Consider the following 14,513-nt stretch of genomic DNA (forward strand, 5'->3'; position numbering starts at 1 on the left):
CATTATTGCTTGCTACCAATGAAGAAACAAACTCGTCCCAACATGGAGTTGAAAAATATAATGTTGTGTAATCGATCAATCATATGCTCTTACATGCTTTCTCTTTGATTTGCTTGGGATGGTCTTCTCAACCACTCTGTATGTTTTGTATATTTGTGCTCCTGCTTAATGTATGATTTTTGGGTTGCGTTCCTAACATTGGTTAGGGAGCCAAAATTTATCCTATATGAGTTAAAAAGTTTTGGATATAGCTGATTTTTTATGAGAATGATCTCTCTGATGAGATCACCCTAAAAAAATCAGCACCATTTCACACTTCTAACCCCTCCCCCCCCCAAAAAAAATGATCTCCTCACCGTAGGAATCATTCTTACAAAAAATCAGCCTAATTCAAAACTTCTAACCCATATAAGACAAACACGTTGGCTGCCAAACGCTCCCTCATGATTCGTAACTATCAAAGAAAATTATGTTCATTGTTTTTGTATTTATGATAGGCTAAGATGCCAAGACATGGGATCGAATGGAGAATATTTTTCCTTCCAAGACGGCCATGTTTTTAAGTTTGCATGGATTTGGGCTTTTCGGGAACAATTTTTATGACCCTTTTGTTTCCAACAACAAGCACCATAAACTGCATGCTGATAACTGTAAGTTTGATTGCAAACTATTACATAAAATGCTTAATAAGTTAAAATGATCTATAAATATTTCCTGATTTAAAAGAAAAAAAAGAAAAATAATCAGAAGGGAAATGGCTCCAAAGATTGAAGTACGGAGAACCAATATTTCCGATTAGAGAGATTTACCGGGCAGACCTATCTGTTGCAATCTTATTACAAAAACTCCCTTACTTTATCAAGTTTGTTACTGAGAAAATGTCAATTTATTAATCAGGCATTCAAAAGAAAAAAATAAAAACAAATCCTTTTTGAGCTTGATCGATTGTGTTGAAATGGATGGTTACCAAACTCCCAAATTTAAAATAAAATTCAACCTTTTTTTTTTTTTTCAGATTTTTTATTCAAAGGTCTTAGAATTTCGTCTTTTATAACCATATGGCATCAAATCATGTTTTTTTTTTATATGCAAGGATTGAATCCCCTCCAAAGTATGTTAAGTAACAAATTAACCGCATCAATTTGAATTTTATGCAAGGATTGATGGGTAACAAACTTGATAAACTAAGGTTTGGTGGGTAATGAACTTCATAAAGAACGGTTTCCTTAGAATTGTCAAAACTCCAAAGAAGTTTTTTGATAAAAAAAAATGCAACAGATAGCTCCGCCCGGTAAATCTCTCTTTCTTCATTCCTCTATTTTTGTTTCTTTTGTTCAATAACATCTTTCTGATTTTTTCTATTCAAAATTCCATCATTTTTTACTTCAAAAAAGTCATATTTGCATCAAGGATTACAGGCTAAAGATTAGGTCATTTAGGTTATTTTTCATTTGTCTACTAGAGAAGACTATTGTCAAACAGGCCATGTCATTAGTTCCTAAAATTTAACACATGTGCATGTAAAATACTACCAGCAGTTCACGTAATTTTCTTCTCAATCTTCCATAAATACTTAAAATCCCCTCTTCACAAAGTTTGTACTTCAGAAATATTTGTATAAAATAAATGTATTGGTGATAAAGAAATAATTCACCAGCCCAAAAAAAATAAAATAACAATTTGATAATTACATCCCAAAATAAAAGCATTCTAATAGGATTTATATAGAAGATAATGAAAAGAATTTTCCAACCTTGAAATTGAATATCCGTATCGTCATTTACTTTACGTTACTCAAAATTTCTCTATTAAATCAATGAGAATAAAATAAGTGAGATTTCATAGTTGATTACTTTGCCAAATAAATCAAGAGTTAAGTTTTTTTTCTTGTTCTTTTTTTTGGTTGGGAGAGGTGGGGGTCAATAGTTTTTGGAAAAAAAAAAAAAAGTTGATGTTTCACAATAATAAAGATTTTACTCTATAGATTGAAGAGGTTGATTAAAATTATTTTGGGGGAGTACAAAAAACAAAGGGTTTGTGAAAGTAGGGTTGTCAATTGGGCTTGTTGACTAGCTAACTCGACTGGACAAAAAACAATCATAATGGCCTTGATACTAGGCCCTACAAAGTAGGGATTTTATTTGAAATCTGAGTGAATCCGAATTAAATTTAGCAGATTTGGTTCGTTTAAGTATATTTGAATTAAAAAATTGAGTCATAGTGGCCAAGGCTTCTCTTAAAAAATGAAGAGGTTTTGAGTTTAAGACAATGTTTGTTTGCGCTATTTTTCAGTGCTTATTGTTGAAAAAAATTAAATTCAGCACTTTTTATCAAAATAGCGCGTTTGTTTACTCTATATTTTCAACACTTATTACTGAAAATAAGTGAAAAAAATTGAGCACTATTTTGATGCTAAAAAAGTGTTAAAGCGGTAAACACTTCGCTTTTTTCGACACGGACAAGCATACCCTTCGTTTTTTTTGGCATGGACAAGTATGCCCTTATTCTTAAAAGGATATTTACCTCTTATATCCCATGGATAAGTATATAAGCACCCTACAAATTAATAAACCCACACCATGGGTAAATTATTTTGTCTTATATGAGTTAAAAGTTTTGGAATGAGTTGATTTTTGGTGAGGATGATCTCCTCATTAGTATATAAGCACCCTACAAATTAATAATCCCACACCATGACTAAATTATTTTGTCTTATATGGGTAAAAAGTTTTGGAATAAGTTGATTGTTGTTAAGGATGATCTCTACAATAAGGAGATCATCCTCACAAAAAATCAGCACATCTTGAAACTTCTAACCCTATCAAAACAAGTTCAAGAACCATATATGTTTTTTTTTTAAAACTATTTTTGATGAGTTAGAAGTTTCAAAAATGGACTAATTTTTTGTGAGGATGATCGCTAGACCATATAGACCATCCTCACTAAAAATTTGCTCATTCAAAAAACTTTAACCCATGTAAAACAAACAAAAATTGGCTATGGTATGGGTTGCCCTTATTAATTCATAGGGTGCTTTTATAATTACACATCCTTCATTTTCATCGAAAATTATTCATCCAAAATTAAATTATATTTAATGTTGATTTCAAATTTTGGTGACTTGTATGACATTATTGTTTTTAATTTGAAATTTGTGGGCTTTTATAAATAAAAATTATTATTTATAAATTGAAGATTTAACTATTATTTATTATTTAAAAATGAATTGTATTTTAATTTTATAAGAAATAATATATTATTGTGTTTGATAAGAAATAGGCATTTGAAACATGCAAACAATGTATAATATAATTGTAAGGGTAACAAAGATAATTTACCAACTTCAGCAATATGTAACACAATATAATTCAGCATCTAAACAAACAACTTTTAGCACTTAAATTCAACGCTTATAAGTTTCAGCACTTAATGCTATTTAATACTTATTTTTTTCAGTTTAACAAACATCACCTAAGTCATCTTTAGCAATTTTCCTTGAAGTAACTTTGAATGGTTCAAAACTATTTAACGCGGCCAAATTGAATCAATTATTTCGATCGGATTGAATATATCCAACCTAAACCCAACTCGTTTTAATCCCTGGTCCAAAGTTAGGTTTGAATCCAAGGGATGTCAATACGACCTATTGACCCACTAACTCACTAACTTGACTAGACCACCAAAAAAAAAAAGGGTTTATTGAGCCTACAAAGGTAGGATTGGGTCAAAAAATTTCTAGTTCACAAAATTTGGACTAATTTAGGACTTGGCAATGCCCATTATGGTTGATTACAAAAATGTATATACATGCTTATTATATATTAAATCATATTTTATTTTGGGCACCGACTAGTTGCACGCCAAACTTAAAAAAAATTATATTATTTTATAACCTTTATTAACCTACAAGTTGCACTTCAATACATAACCTTCTAGGGTTAAAATTTATTCATCTTCCTACAGTTTTGCATTCTTTGCTCGTGTTATACTTTGCTTGTGATATATTTTTCTCGTGACTAATTTTGTACATATTCTCTTTGGTCAATCTAAAGGTACCATTTTTCGAATCTCTCTTTAGATTTTGTTTAGAAATTAATATGAACCTATGTTTGAATCTCATCTATTGGATTTTCATAATTTTTTATTTACCTGGAGTGTCAACAAAGATTTTACTTGTGGTTAATTCACTTAACCTATTTTAACATATTTAATTATTATGTTATTAACATGTTATTTTAAATCTTGAAACATGAGAGGTATCTCAAATATCAACAATTATTTAAGGAATTTTAAAATTACCAATTGTTTTACTATAATTTTGTAGAACTTTTTCATAGTATATATATAGGGTCGGGTTCCTGCAACACACATTGCGACACACATATAGACAACGTGTTTGTCTTATATGGGCAAAAATGTTTGGAATGGGCTGATTTTTTGTGAGGATGATCTCTGTGATGAGAGAATCATCCTGGCAAAAAATCATCAAATTCCAAAACTTCTAAACCCATCAAAATTGATTTACAAAAATTGGACGGTCTATAATTTTTCAACAAAAATTGGACGGTCTAGAAGTTTCATAATGAGCTGATTTTTGGCAAGGATGATCTCCTCACCACAGAGATCATCCTCACAAAAAATCAGCCCATTCCAAACATTTTTGCCCATATAAGACAAAACGCGTTGTCTATATGTGTGTTGAAATGGTTGTCGTTTGAACCTGATCCATATATATATATATATATAGGGGACGGTTCGAGGGACGTCTTAGAAACCGAATGAGAAAACCATGTTTCTCTTTCGTTGGATTTAGAGAAAATAACGGCTAAGATTTCGTTTGACGTCAATTCCAATTGGAAAAAAGATACTCGTTATTTTTTAAAAACTCCCTCGTTTTTTATTTTTTTAAATTAAAGTCAATCCAACTCTCTGTTTAAGGAAATAACTCTCTGTTTCACTCTCACTCGACTGAAATCCAAGTCTCTTCTTCTCTCGATCGACTGAAATTACAGGAAATCTCTCTCTCTTCTCGATGGGGGCCATCGCAACATGCATATAACCTTACAGTCCACTACCACCTCCATATTACTGTGTCTTCACCATTGCCACGACTTCACACAGTAAAGAAACCCAAACATGAAAGTATGGCACCTTCGACAACACTATGGATGGAAAATCCTTCGTTTTCCGACTCGTATGGATTTTGGTTATGCTGTGGGGGAAAATTCTTGAGCACGGACACGTGGCTCGATCAGGGGCCAAGATTAATGATTTGAGGTCGTGGCTCGGTTTATTAACCCCGACGAATGCATGTATTCGAAGCTCGGAACTGTGCCATCAGCTCGTAGGTCGGTATGACGGGTCTGACAGATGAGCCTGCAATAGACAGCCAGTTCTGACAACCCACGTCATGTCAGACCAACTCTGACTTTCTCAGAAGTGATAGGGCAGTTGCAACAACTCCTGCAGCTGACATGTCAGAGAGTAGGCTAACTACCCCAGGTCACCTCAAGGGATGGCACAGAAAACGATCAAGTTGAACGCCTATATAAGGAAGAAAACTATGAGTAAAAGAGGTTCGAATTCTTCTTCTCTAAACACATTACACTGATCAATTTGGCTAACTTGATCGTCGGAGTGGGCTGTTTTGCAGGTCCCCCGAGCTTAAAGAGAAGGAAAGTGTAGAGCCATTTCGTGCATCTACAATTTGGCGCCGTCTGTGGGAAACTTACAAGGAGAAAAACGACCAATATGGGAAGAGCTAGAGGCGAAAATCGTGGAGAGCCATCAAATCCACTACCAGCAGACTCGCCCCCAAACGCGCCGGATCCAATGCTAGCAATGTACAACTTACTCACAGAGATGAGAGAGGAAATGCGCAGGGGGTTGGAGAAACAAAATGATGAGATAGTAAAATAAGAAAGGAACGAAGAGCTCAGGCAAAGGTTAGGCGAGCGTGCGGAGACCGAGGAAGGCCCAGGGGCAGAGCAGAGTAGCGACCATCCTGTTCGAGCGGCAAGAACGGAGGTAGATTGGACTGAAGATTCAGCAGCAGTAAAAACGCAGCAGGGAAGCTCCGAAGTTAAAGAAACCATGACGAGGAAGGAAGTGGAGGAGATGCTCAAAAGGAGGGATGAGGAATTCGCGCGAGGAAAGGATCCCGCGCAAAAGGTACGGAACGCAATTCGGGAACTCAAAGGGACACCATTCTCGCAGGCGATAATGAAGTCAGAACCACCCAGGTCGTTCCACATGCCAAAGTTTGAAACTTATGACGGGACGCGAGATCCCATGGACCATATACTGCACTACAGAAGTCAAATGGTGCTGTACCAAAATGATGATCCGTTGCTCTGCAAGCTGTTTCCGTCAACCTTGAGGCTCGGGGCCATGGTGGTTCCAGGCCTTACCAGCTGGGTCCATTACGAACTTTTCCGAGCTGGAAGAAACGTTCGTTGGGCAGTTCGTGCACCTGCGAAGGAAGAAGGTCGGAGTTAACACTCTATTTAACCTTCGACAGGAGCCCGGGGAGAGTATTAGGTCGTTCGTAACCCGTTTTCGAACGAGAGCCCTGGACGTAGAGGGCATGGACGAGGCCACAGCATGCGCGGCGTGCATCGCTGCGGTGATCCCGGGAACACGGTTGCATGAGTCCTTGATCAAGTCTGATCCTACTCGTCTAGAAGATTTGTATGCGAAGGTGGAAAAGTACATCCTGGTGGAAGAATCTGTGAAGGGCAGAAGAAGAAGCACCCAGACAGTGGCTAACAGCGAAGGAGGAGTAGACGCTTCAAAGGTACCGACCCACCCCGGAGTGGAAGGAAGTAAGAAAAGGCGGAGAGATTCGAACGAGCAGTCGTGGTGGAAAAGAGGCCGGGTGTATACCCCGCTCAACGAAAAACTATCCGTGATACTGAGGCACATAAGGGGGGAGCCCGATTTCGTTCAGCCGCCACGGGGGTATAAGGGGAAACCCGGAAAACCATTCTGCGAGTATCATGAGGCTGAGGATCACCCTACTGAGGACTGCTACAGGCTGCGCCATATCATCCAGGATATGATCGAAGCAGGGAAGCTCAAAGGTTATGTTTCCGCGGGAGGAAGGAGAAGTGGGGAGACTACCGAGAGAGCTGAGCGAAAGCCCGAGCAAAGAAGGCCAGCTAAAGGAGGGCGTCGAGAGACGGAAGAGCGCAGGATAGTTCATACCATCACAGGATTATTAGGGGCCGAAGTGCCGTCTAGGCGGGAGATTCGGAGAAGGTAAAAAAGATCCGACATATGGTCGGGGTTAACAGTGTGGCGTCAGGAGTACGGGTAGTTGGAACGACAAACCACGGAGCAGATCCCCGGGCAATCGTATTCACAGAGAGTGACCTAAGGGGGACGGCAGGGCCCCATCAGGACGCGTTAGTAATCGCGCTCCCAGTGGGAAACGTCGAGCTCCGAAGAATACTTGTGGATTCGGGGAGCGCGGTGGACATTCTCTTCCTAAGCGCGGCTAAGAGAATGGGGGTTTCAGGTAGTTTGGAGCCAACGCCGACCCTCGTCTATGGGTTCAACGGTGCCGCTAGCAGTTCGGTAGGAGAAATCACACTCCCGATCTCAGCAGGGTCTAAAGTGGTAATGACAAGATTTGTGGTAATAGATGCAGACTCGGCTTATAACGCGATCTTGGGCCGGAGATGGATACACGAGATGAAAGCAGTCCCGTCAACCTATCATCAAGTTATTCGTTTCCCGGGTAAGGAAGGAATAATGGAAATCAGGGGAGATCAGGAGATGGCGCAGAGGTGTTTTCACCTGGCTTTGAAGCAAGACCGAGGCCCCGAGGCCGTCCCACCGAAGAAGAGAAAGGTAACTCCAACTGTTAATGAATCTTCGTAGCAATTACAGAAGCAGCCGCTGCGCGAGCAGCGAGTAACAGTTGAGGAAGTCGAAGCCGTGGATCTCGGGGGCGATGGAGGACAGATAGTTAGTGTTGGTACCACGATGTTGCAGGAGGAGAGGGCAGCACTACTCCAACTTCTGAGGGCAAACAAGGATGTATTCGCATGGTCATTGGAGGACATGCCTGGGATAGACCCGTCGGTGGCGTGTCATAGATTAAATGTTGATGAAAGCTTCCGACCTATTAGGCAGAAGCCACGGAGGCTGTCGCCGCGCCTCAGGCAGGGGGTGAATGAGGAAATCGAAAAGCTTTTGAAGGCCGGGTTTATCAGGGAAGTAGAGTACCCAGAATGGATAGCGAACATAGTAGCAGTGCCGAAGAAGGATGGAAGGGTGAGAGTGTGCATCGACTTCACGAACCTGAATAAGGCGTGCCCAAAGGATAGCTTCCCGCTGCCAAGGATTGATAGGTTGGTCGATGCCACTGCTGGACATGAGAGAATGTCGTTTATGGACGGATATTCGGGGTATAACCAGATCCCCCTAGCAGTGGAAGACCAGGAACGGACATCATTCATTACCGAGCAAGGGCTGTTCTGTTTTAAAGTTATGCCGTTCGGTTTGAGAAATGCCGGGGCAACCTACCAAAGACTCGTGACAAAAATGTTCGAAGGATTGATCGGGAAGATTGTGGAGGTATATATCGACGATCTGTTGGTAAAAAGCAAGAGAGCGGGAGACCATCTGGCAGACCTTAAGCAAACATTTGATCGGCTGAGGAGTTTCAAAATGAAGTTGAATCCGAAGAAGTGTGTCTTCGCCGTTTCCTCTGGGAAATTCCTCGGGCACATTATCACCAGGAGAGGTATCGAGGCAAACCCAGACCAGATCCGGGCGTTGGTAGAGATGCCGAGCCCCGCTAACCAAAAGCAGGTGCAGAAGTTGGCAGGGAGAATAGCTGCGCTAAACAGGTTTATCTCCAGGGTATCCGATCGATGCCGCCCGCTCTTCGCGTTATTGCAGAAGGAGAAGAATTTTGCATGGAGTACGGAGTGCGAGGTAGCCTTTAGCGACCTAAAGAGGTATTTGGGGCAGCCACCGATCCTTAGCTCTCCGGAAGAAGGAGAGGAGCTGGGGATTTATCTGGCGACCAGTCCATCATCGGTAAGCTCAGTTCTCTTTAAAGTTGAAATGGGACGGGAATATCCTATTTATTACGTTAGCAAAACGTTGGGCGTATCGGAGGTTAAGTACACCAGGACGGAGAAGGTGGGATTGTCGCTCGTTTACTCGGCACACAAGCTCAGGCCCTACTTCCTTTCCCACCGCATCCGGTTGTGACGGACACCCCGCTGAAAGAGATGATGCACAGATCCGAAAAGTCAAGGAGGATGGCGAGGTGGGCTGTAATCCTCGGAGAGTACGACTTACAATTTGAGTCCCGGACAGCAATAAAGGGGCAGGTATTGGCAGATTTCCTTGCGGATTTCCCGGTTGAGGATCCGAACTGGGAAGAGTTGGAAAATGAAGACGAAGGGACGGAAGAAGTGGAGCTATGGGACAAGCAGGCAGGATGGAGAATTTTTGTCGATGGATCGTCAAACTACTCAGGCTCGGGGGTGGGAATAGTAATTGTAACACCGAGCAATGATAGATTGGAAAAGGTCATCAAACTCGGGTATGGGGCATCAAATAATGAAGCTGAGTACGAGGCAGTTATCCACGGGCTGAGAATGGCAAGTGAGTTGAAAATCGGCCGGGTAAAACTATGCACCGACTCTCAACTTATAGCCAACCAATGCAACGGGAAATTTGAAGCAAAGGACGAACGCATGGCGAGATACCTGATCTCAGTCAAACGAGAGATTGAGAAGTTCGACCAAGTGGAGATATGCCAGATACCCAGGGATGAGAACAGGCATGCAGATTCATTGGCTTACATTGCCTCAATGCTAGGAGAGACGGAGGGACGGTCTTTACCTGTGGAATACCTGCCTATAGCAAGCATCGAACATGAGGAGAGGGAGTGCGCACAGGCCGAAAGAACGTCGGGATGGATAGAAAAATTCACTCAGTATCTGCGCTCAAAGGTTCTGCCAGCAGACAAGGGGGAGGCCAGAAAATTGCTTCGGCAGGTCGGCAAGTACACTCTCGTTGGGGAGGAGCTGTATAGAATGTCTTTCGGGGGACCACTTCTTAAGTGCCTTTCTAAGGAAGAGTCCGAGCTCATAATGGCGGAAATCCACGAGGGAATCTGCGGTAATCATTCGGGAGGACGGTCGCTCGCCAACAAGTTATCACTCAGGGCTACTTCTGGCCAAGGATGCAGGAAGACTGTAAGAGGTATGTGAGGACCTGTGATCAATGCCAAAAACATACCCCCATGCATCTGCAGCCAGCCAGTGAACTCCACCCTATGAAATCACCCTGGCCGTTCTCGATATGGGGAATGGACATTGTGGGACCTCTGCCTCGGGGAAAGGGGGGCAAGCTATTCATCCTAGTAGCCACGGATTATTTTACTAAATGGGTGGAAGCTGTTCCCCTTACACGGATTCGGGAGGAAGAAGTTATCAAATTCACGTAGGAGCACATCATAACGCGGTTCGGGATCCCTTATGCACTGATCTCTGACAATGGAACTCAGTTCAAGGGCAACCGCGTGCAATCGTACTTCAAGGAATATGGAATCCGTTCTCTGCAATCGTCGCCAAGATATCCACAGGGAAATGGCCAAGCTGAAGCATCAAACAAGACAATCCTCGCAAACTTGAAGAAGAAGCTGGAGGAACACAAGGGAAGATGGGTAGACGAGCTACATAGTGTCTATGGGCGTACCGAACCACGGCGAGAAGGGCAACAGGTTTACTCCGTTCGCACTAGCCTACGGAACGGAAGCTGTTATTCCAACCGAGATACAGGTTCCTACAACAAGGACGCTATGGCCGAGACCGAGTTCAATGACGAATGGTGGCACGAAATTTGGATTGGTTGGATGAGACACGGGAAAGGGTCATAGAAAGATTGGCACGGTACCAACAGGTGTTGAAGAGGTCTTATGACCGGAAGGTACGTCCCAGGAGTTCAAAGTCGGAGATATGGTTCTACGAAAGGTATTTTCTAATACCAAGGAATTCAATAGTGGGAAGCTCGGCTGCAACTGGGAAGGACCATACATCGTGCGCAAGGTCGGGGAAACAGGCGCTTACTACTTAAAGACTCCGGCCGGGGAGGAGATTCAATCACCATGGAATGTATTCAATTTAAAGAAATATTATCAATAAAGCCATCTTTGCGCCTATGCCTGCTGTTCAAAGAAAAGCCTTGGTCCCACCACGGGGACCAAGCCCAACTAGGGAGTTGGTCTAAGGAAAAGCCTCGGCCCCTCCATAGGAGCCGAGCCCAACTGAGGAGTTGGATTAAAGAAAAGCCTTGGTCCCACCACGGGGACCAAGCCCAACTAGGGAGTTGGTCTAAGGAAAAGCCTCGGCCCCTCCATAGGAGCCGAGCCCAACTGAGGAGTTGGTTTGGAGGAAAGCCTTGGTCCCACCACGGGGACCAAGCCCAACTGGGGAGTTGGTCTGAGGAAAGCCTCGGCCCCTCCATAGGAGCCGAGCCCAACTGAGGAGTTGGTTTGGAGGAAAGCCTTGGTCCCACCACGGGGACCAAGCCCAACTGGGGAGTTGGTCTAAGGAAAAGCCTCGGCCCCTCCATAGGAGCCGAGCCCAACTGAGGAGTTGGTTTGAAGGAAAGCCTTGGTCCCCCCGGGGACCAAGCCCAACTGGGGAGTTGGTCTAAGGAAAGCCTCGGCCCCTCCATAGGAGCCGAGCCCAACTGAGGAGTTGGTTTGGAGGAAAGCCTTGGTCCCACCACGGGGACCAAGCCCAACTGGGGAGTTGGTCTGAGGAAAGCCTCGGCCCCTCCATAGGAGCCGAGCCCAACTGAGGAGTTGGTTTGGAGGAAAGCCTTGGTCCCACCACGGGGACCAAGCCCAACTGGGGAGTTGGTCTGAGGAAAGCCTCGGCTCCTATGGGGAGTTGGTCTGAGGAAAGCCTCGGCCCCTCCATAGGAGCCGAGCCCAACTGAGGAGTTGGATTAAAGGAAAGCCTTGGTCCCACCACGGGGACCAAGCCCAACTGAAGAGTTGGATTAAGGGAAAGCCTTGGCCCCTACACGGGAGCCAAGATAAACTAAAAAAAAAGGGGGGTCTAGTGCGGAGTCGGAGCCCCGGTTCTTCGCTAGCATCAAGTCCATGGAGAAATCGTATGGTCGAGACAAGATGTCGGTCTTGGACAAATGACGAATCCAAGGGCTTAAATATAGTAAGCTATTTCGTTTGTTTTTTTTTTAAGCAATACGCCTTAACATAAAAAAAAAAAAAGAAAGCAAGAAGGCACGAGAGTCAACGAAAAACGAAATACTTATATATTCCCATTGAAAATTACACATAAAGTTACAAAATTGTGTTACAAAAAGGACGGGAAAAGAAGAAAAGAAAAATCAAGCATCCGCGGCAGGAGTGGCTTCGGCTTCATCGGGGACTTGTTCCTCGGTCGGAATAGATTGATCCTCGGTAGGTGGCTCGGGGGCAACGACAGTTTCAACTTCAGGAATCACCTCTGGCCTCTTCGCAGCAGCCTCGGCTTTCCTTAGTTTCGCTTTCAATTTGTTGTATGCCGCCTCCCAGGCTTCCTCCGAGGAATCCAGTTGGGCTTGGAGGGAATTGAGTTGGTCTTGAAGAGCTCTCTCTTGCTCCGCCTCCTTTGCCTTCACTAGCTCCTCCAACGATGAAATTTTCCCCTCTGCGAGAGCCAGGCGGTCTTTATTCTGCTCCAGCTCGGATAGTGCGCTATCCAAGCTTTTTTGGAGTTTTTGGGAGCTGGCCGCAGCCATATCCCTCTCAGCTTGGAGCTGAGATATGCGACCCTCCGCGGATTTGAGGTCCTGCGCGGAGGTGTCGCCAGCCTCAACGAGTTTGGCCACGGCGTGTTGGACCTGGTAGAAAAGAAGAGCAAAGCGTTAGAAAGATACAAGCGCAACGAAATAGCATCAAAACAGAAACAAAAAGTAGAAAACTTACCAAGGCCAAAGCTCGGAATGCCTCATTTGAAAATTTTGCCGAATCGCCGACAAAACTACGACGCACCTTCTCCACATCCCGCGGAAGCGCGGACGCGTCGAAGATCGCCCTGGCAACGGCCGGATCAGATAAGGCAGAATCCTTATCCGATACCGGCCTACCCCTAACTGATGGTTGTACCAGCCAGGGGGGAGGGAGGGGCAGGCTTCCCCTACGAGCCGAACCAGCCGAGGATGTGTGCGAAGGCTCGGCTGGTTGGATTGAGGTGTCGGCAGCTGGAGGGGGTGGTAGCTGCATCACTGCCGCCGGGGCTCTGGAAGGGTGAGGCCCCCTCCTCAGCCTCTTAAGTAGAGGCTGGCGGTCTTCTTCTTCTTCTCCTTGCCCGATGCCGGAGCTCCCCACCACTGGGACCCCGGTAGTTGGTGTCGGCGCAGCCTCCGCGATTTCGTCCTCGGAGTCGGAGTCCAGGACTGGGGGAGGGCGCTTGGATTGGAGCGCCATGCTCGGAGGACGGATGGCTGGCGGTAGGAAGGCGGTGGCGTAGTTGTAGAGCTCGGGAGTCGATAGCAGGTGATTGATCACCACCGAATCACTCGGGAATTTGTCTTTACTCGGAGCTGTGGAAACAAGAAAAGTTTGAAGTTAGTTACCAAAAAAAAAAGAGAAGAAATTGAAAGGGTGAAGGAAAGGGAATTAAAGTGGAAAGTTCACCTTGGGGGTTGAACGAAGGGTGGGCCAGAGAGGGAAGCTCGTCACCAGGAACGCTCTCCCATCCTCCAGATATCCGAATTGGAAACAAGAACCATTCCTTGTCCGAATCGGGAAGATCGACCAAGGACGGCTTCCCTCTCCTCTTAGATAGGTAGAAGAAGCCCGGTTTGTTCGGGCACTTCTTCAGGACGAATTGGGCCCTTATGTCCCATAGCCCGAGCTGGAGGCCATCCTCCAGCCTGCTGTTCATGTGCTCGCAGGCGCTAATGAGTCGGAAGAAATTTCCACTCATTTGCCCAGGAGCCCTCCTATAAAAATTCAGGACTTCCCGAGTCAACCTGCTTAGAGGGACTCTGAGACCTGCCCTGAATTGCCCCCAGTGTACTATTGTGGTACCTGAGGGACTTTCCCTGAGGGACGAGGCCTCGTCCACGTAGGACATGCCTACGCTGGCTGGGACACCAAATGTGTCCCTAACCACCTCTAGAGGAGGGCGAGCAGGGGCGTGGGATTTTCCCTTGGCCATTTGGATGTACAGAGAAAAAAGAGGGAGAAGGGAGAGGAGAGGTGCCTCTGTTTTTTCCGTTACCTTCCTTTGGCTTTGCACTCCGATTAACCGGACACCTCAGGCGACTGAACGGCACAGCAGGGGCGCGGCGGAGGCACTGGCAGAGGCAGGGAGCGCGCGAGGGGGCAAACGGGCAGAGTAACAGCAGGAAGAGTGAAAGTGAAAATGAAAATAAGAGGTAAATGGGATATTTATAGATAAGGAGGACCTCGAGATGTGCACTTAGGATCAACGGACAGGGTTTCTCGAGACAATAATGAGGCATTA

General features: G+C 44.6%; 1 protein-coding gene across 1 annotated transcript; it reads left to right on the top strand.

Annotated features, from left to right (window-relative positions):
* The first annotated feature begins 7,278 nt into the window (after positions 1-7,278).
* On the top strand, positions 7,279-10,906 carry LOC147388522 (uncharacterized). The gene is made up of 4 exons (XM_086418276.1): positions 7,279-7,854; positions 7,900-9,051; positions 9,147-10,223; positions 10,535-10,906. Exons 1-4 carry the CDS (start codon positions 7,279-7,281, stop codon positions 10,904-10,906), a joined length of 3,177 nt encoding a protein of 1,058 aa, XP_086274402.1.
* Positions 10,907-14,513: the final 3,607 nt, after the last annotated feature.

The sequence above is a fragment of the Akebia trifoliata genome, chromosome 12, assembly GCF_017979445.1.
Source record: "Akebia trifoliata isolate Shusen 1 chromosome 12, ASM1797944v1, whole genome shotgun sequence".
NCBI classification, from domain to species: Eukaryota; Viridiplantae; Streptophyta; class Magnoliopsida; order Ranunculales; family Lardizabalaceae; genus Akebia; species Akebia trifoliata.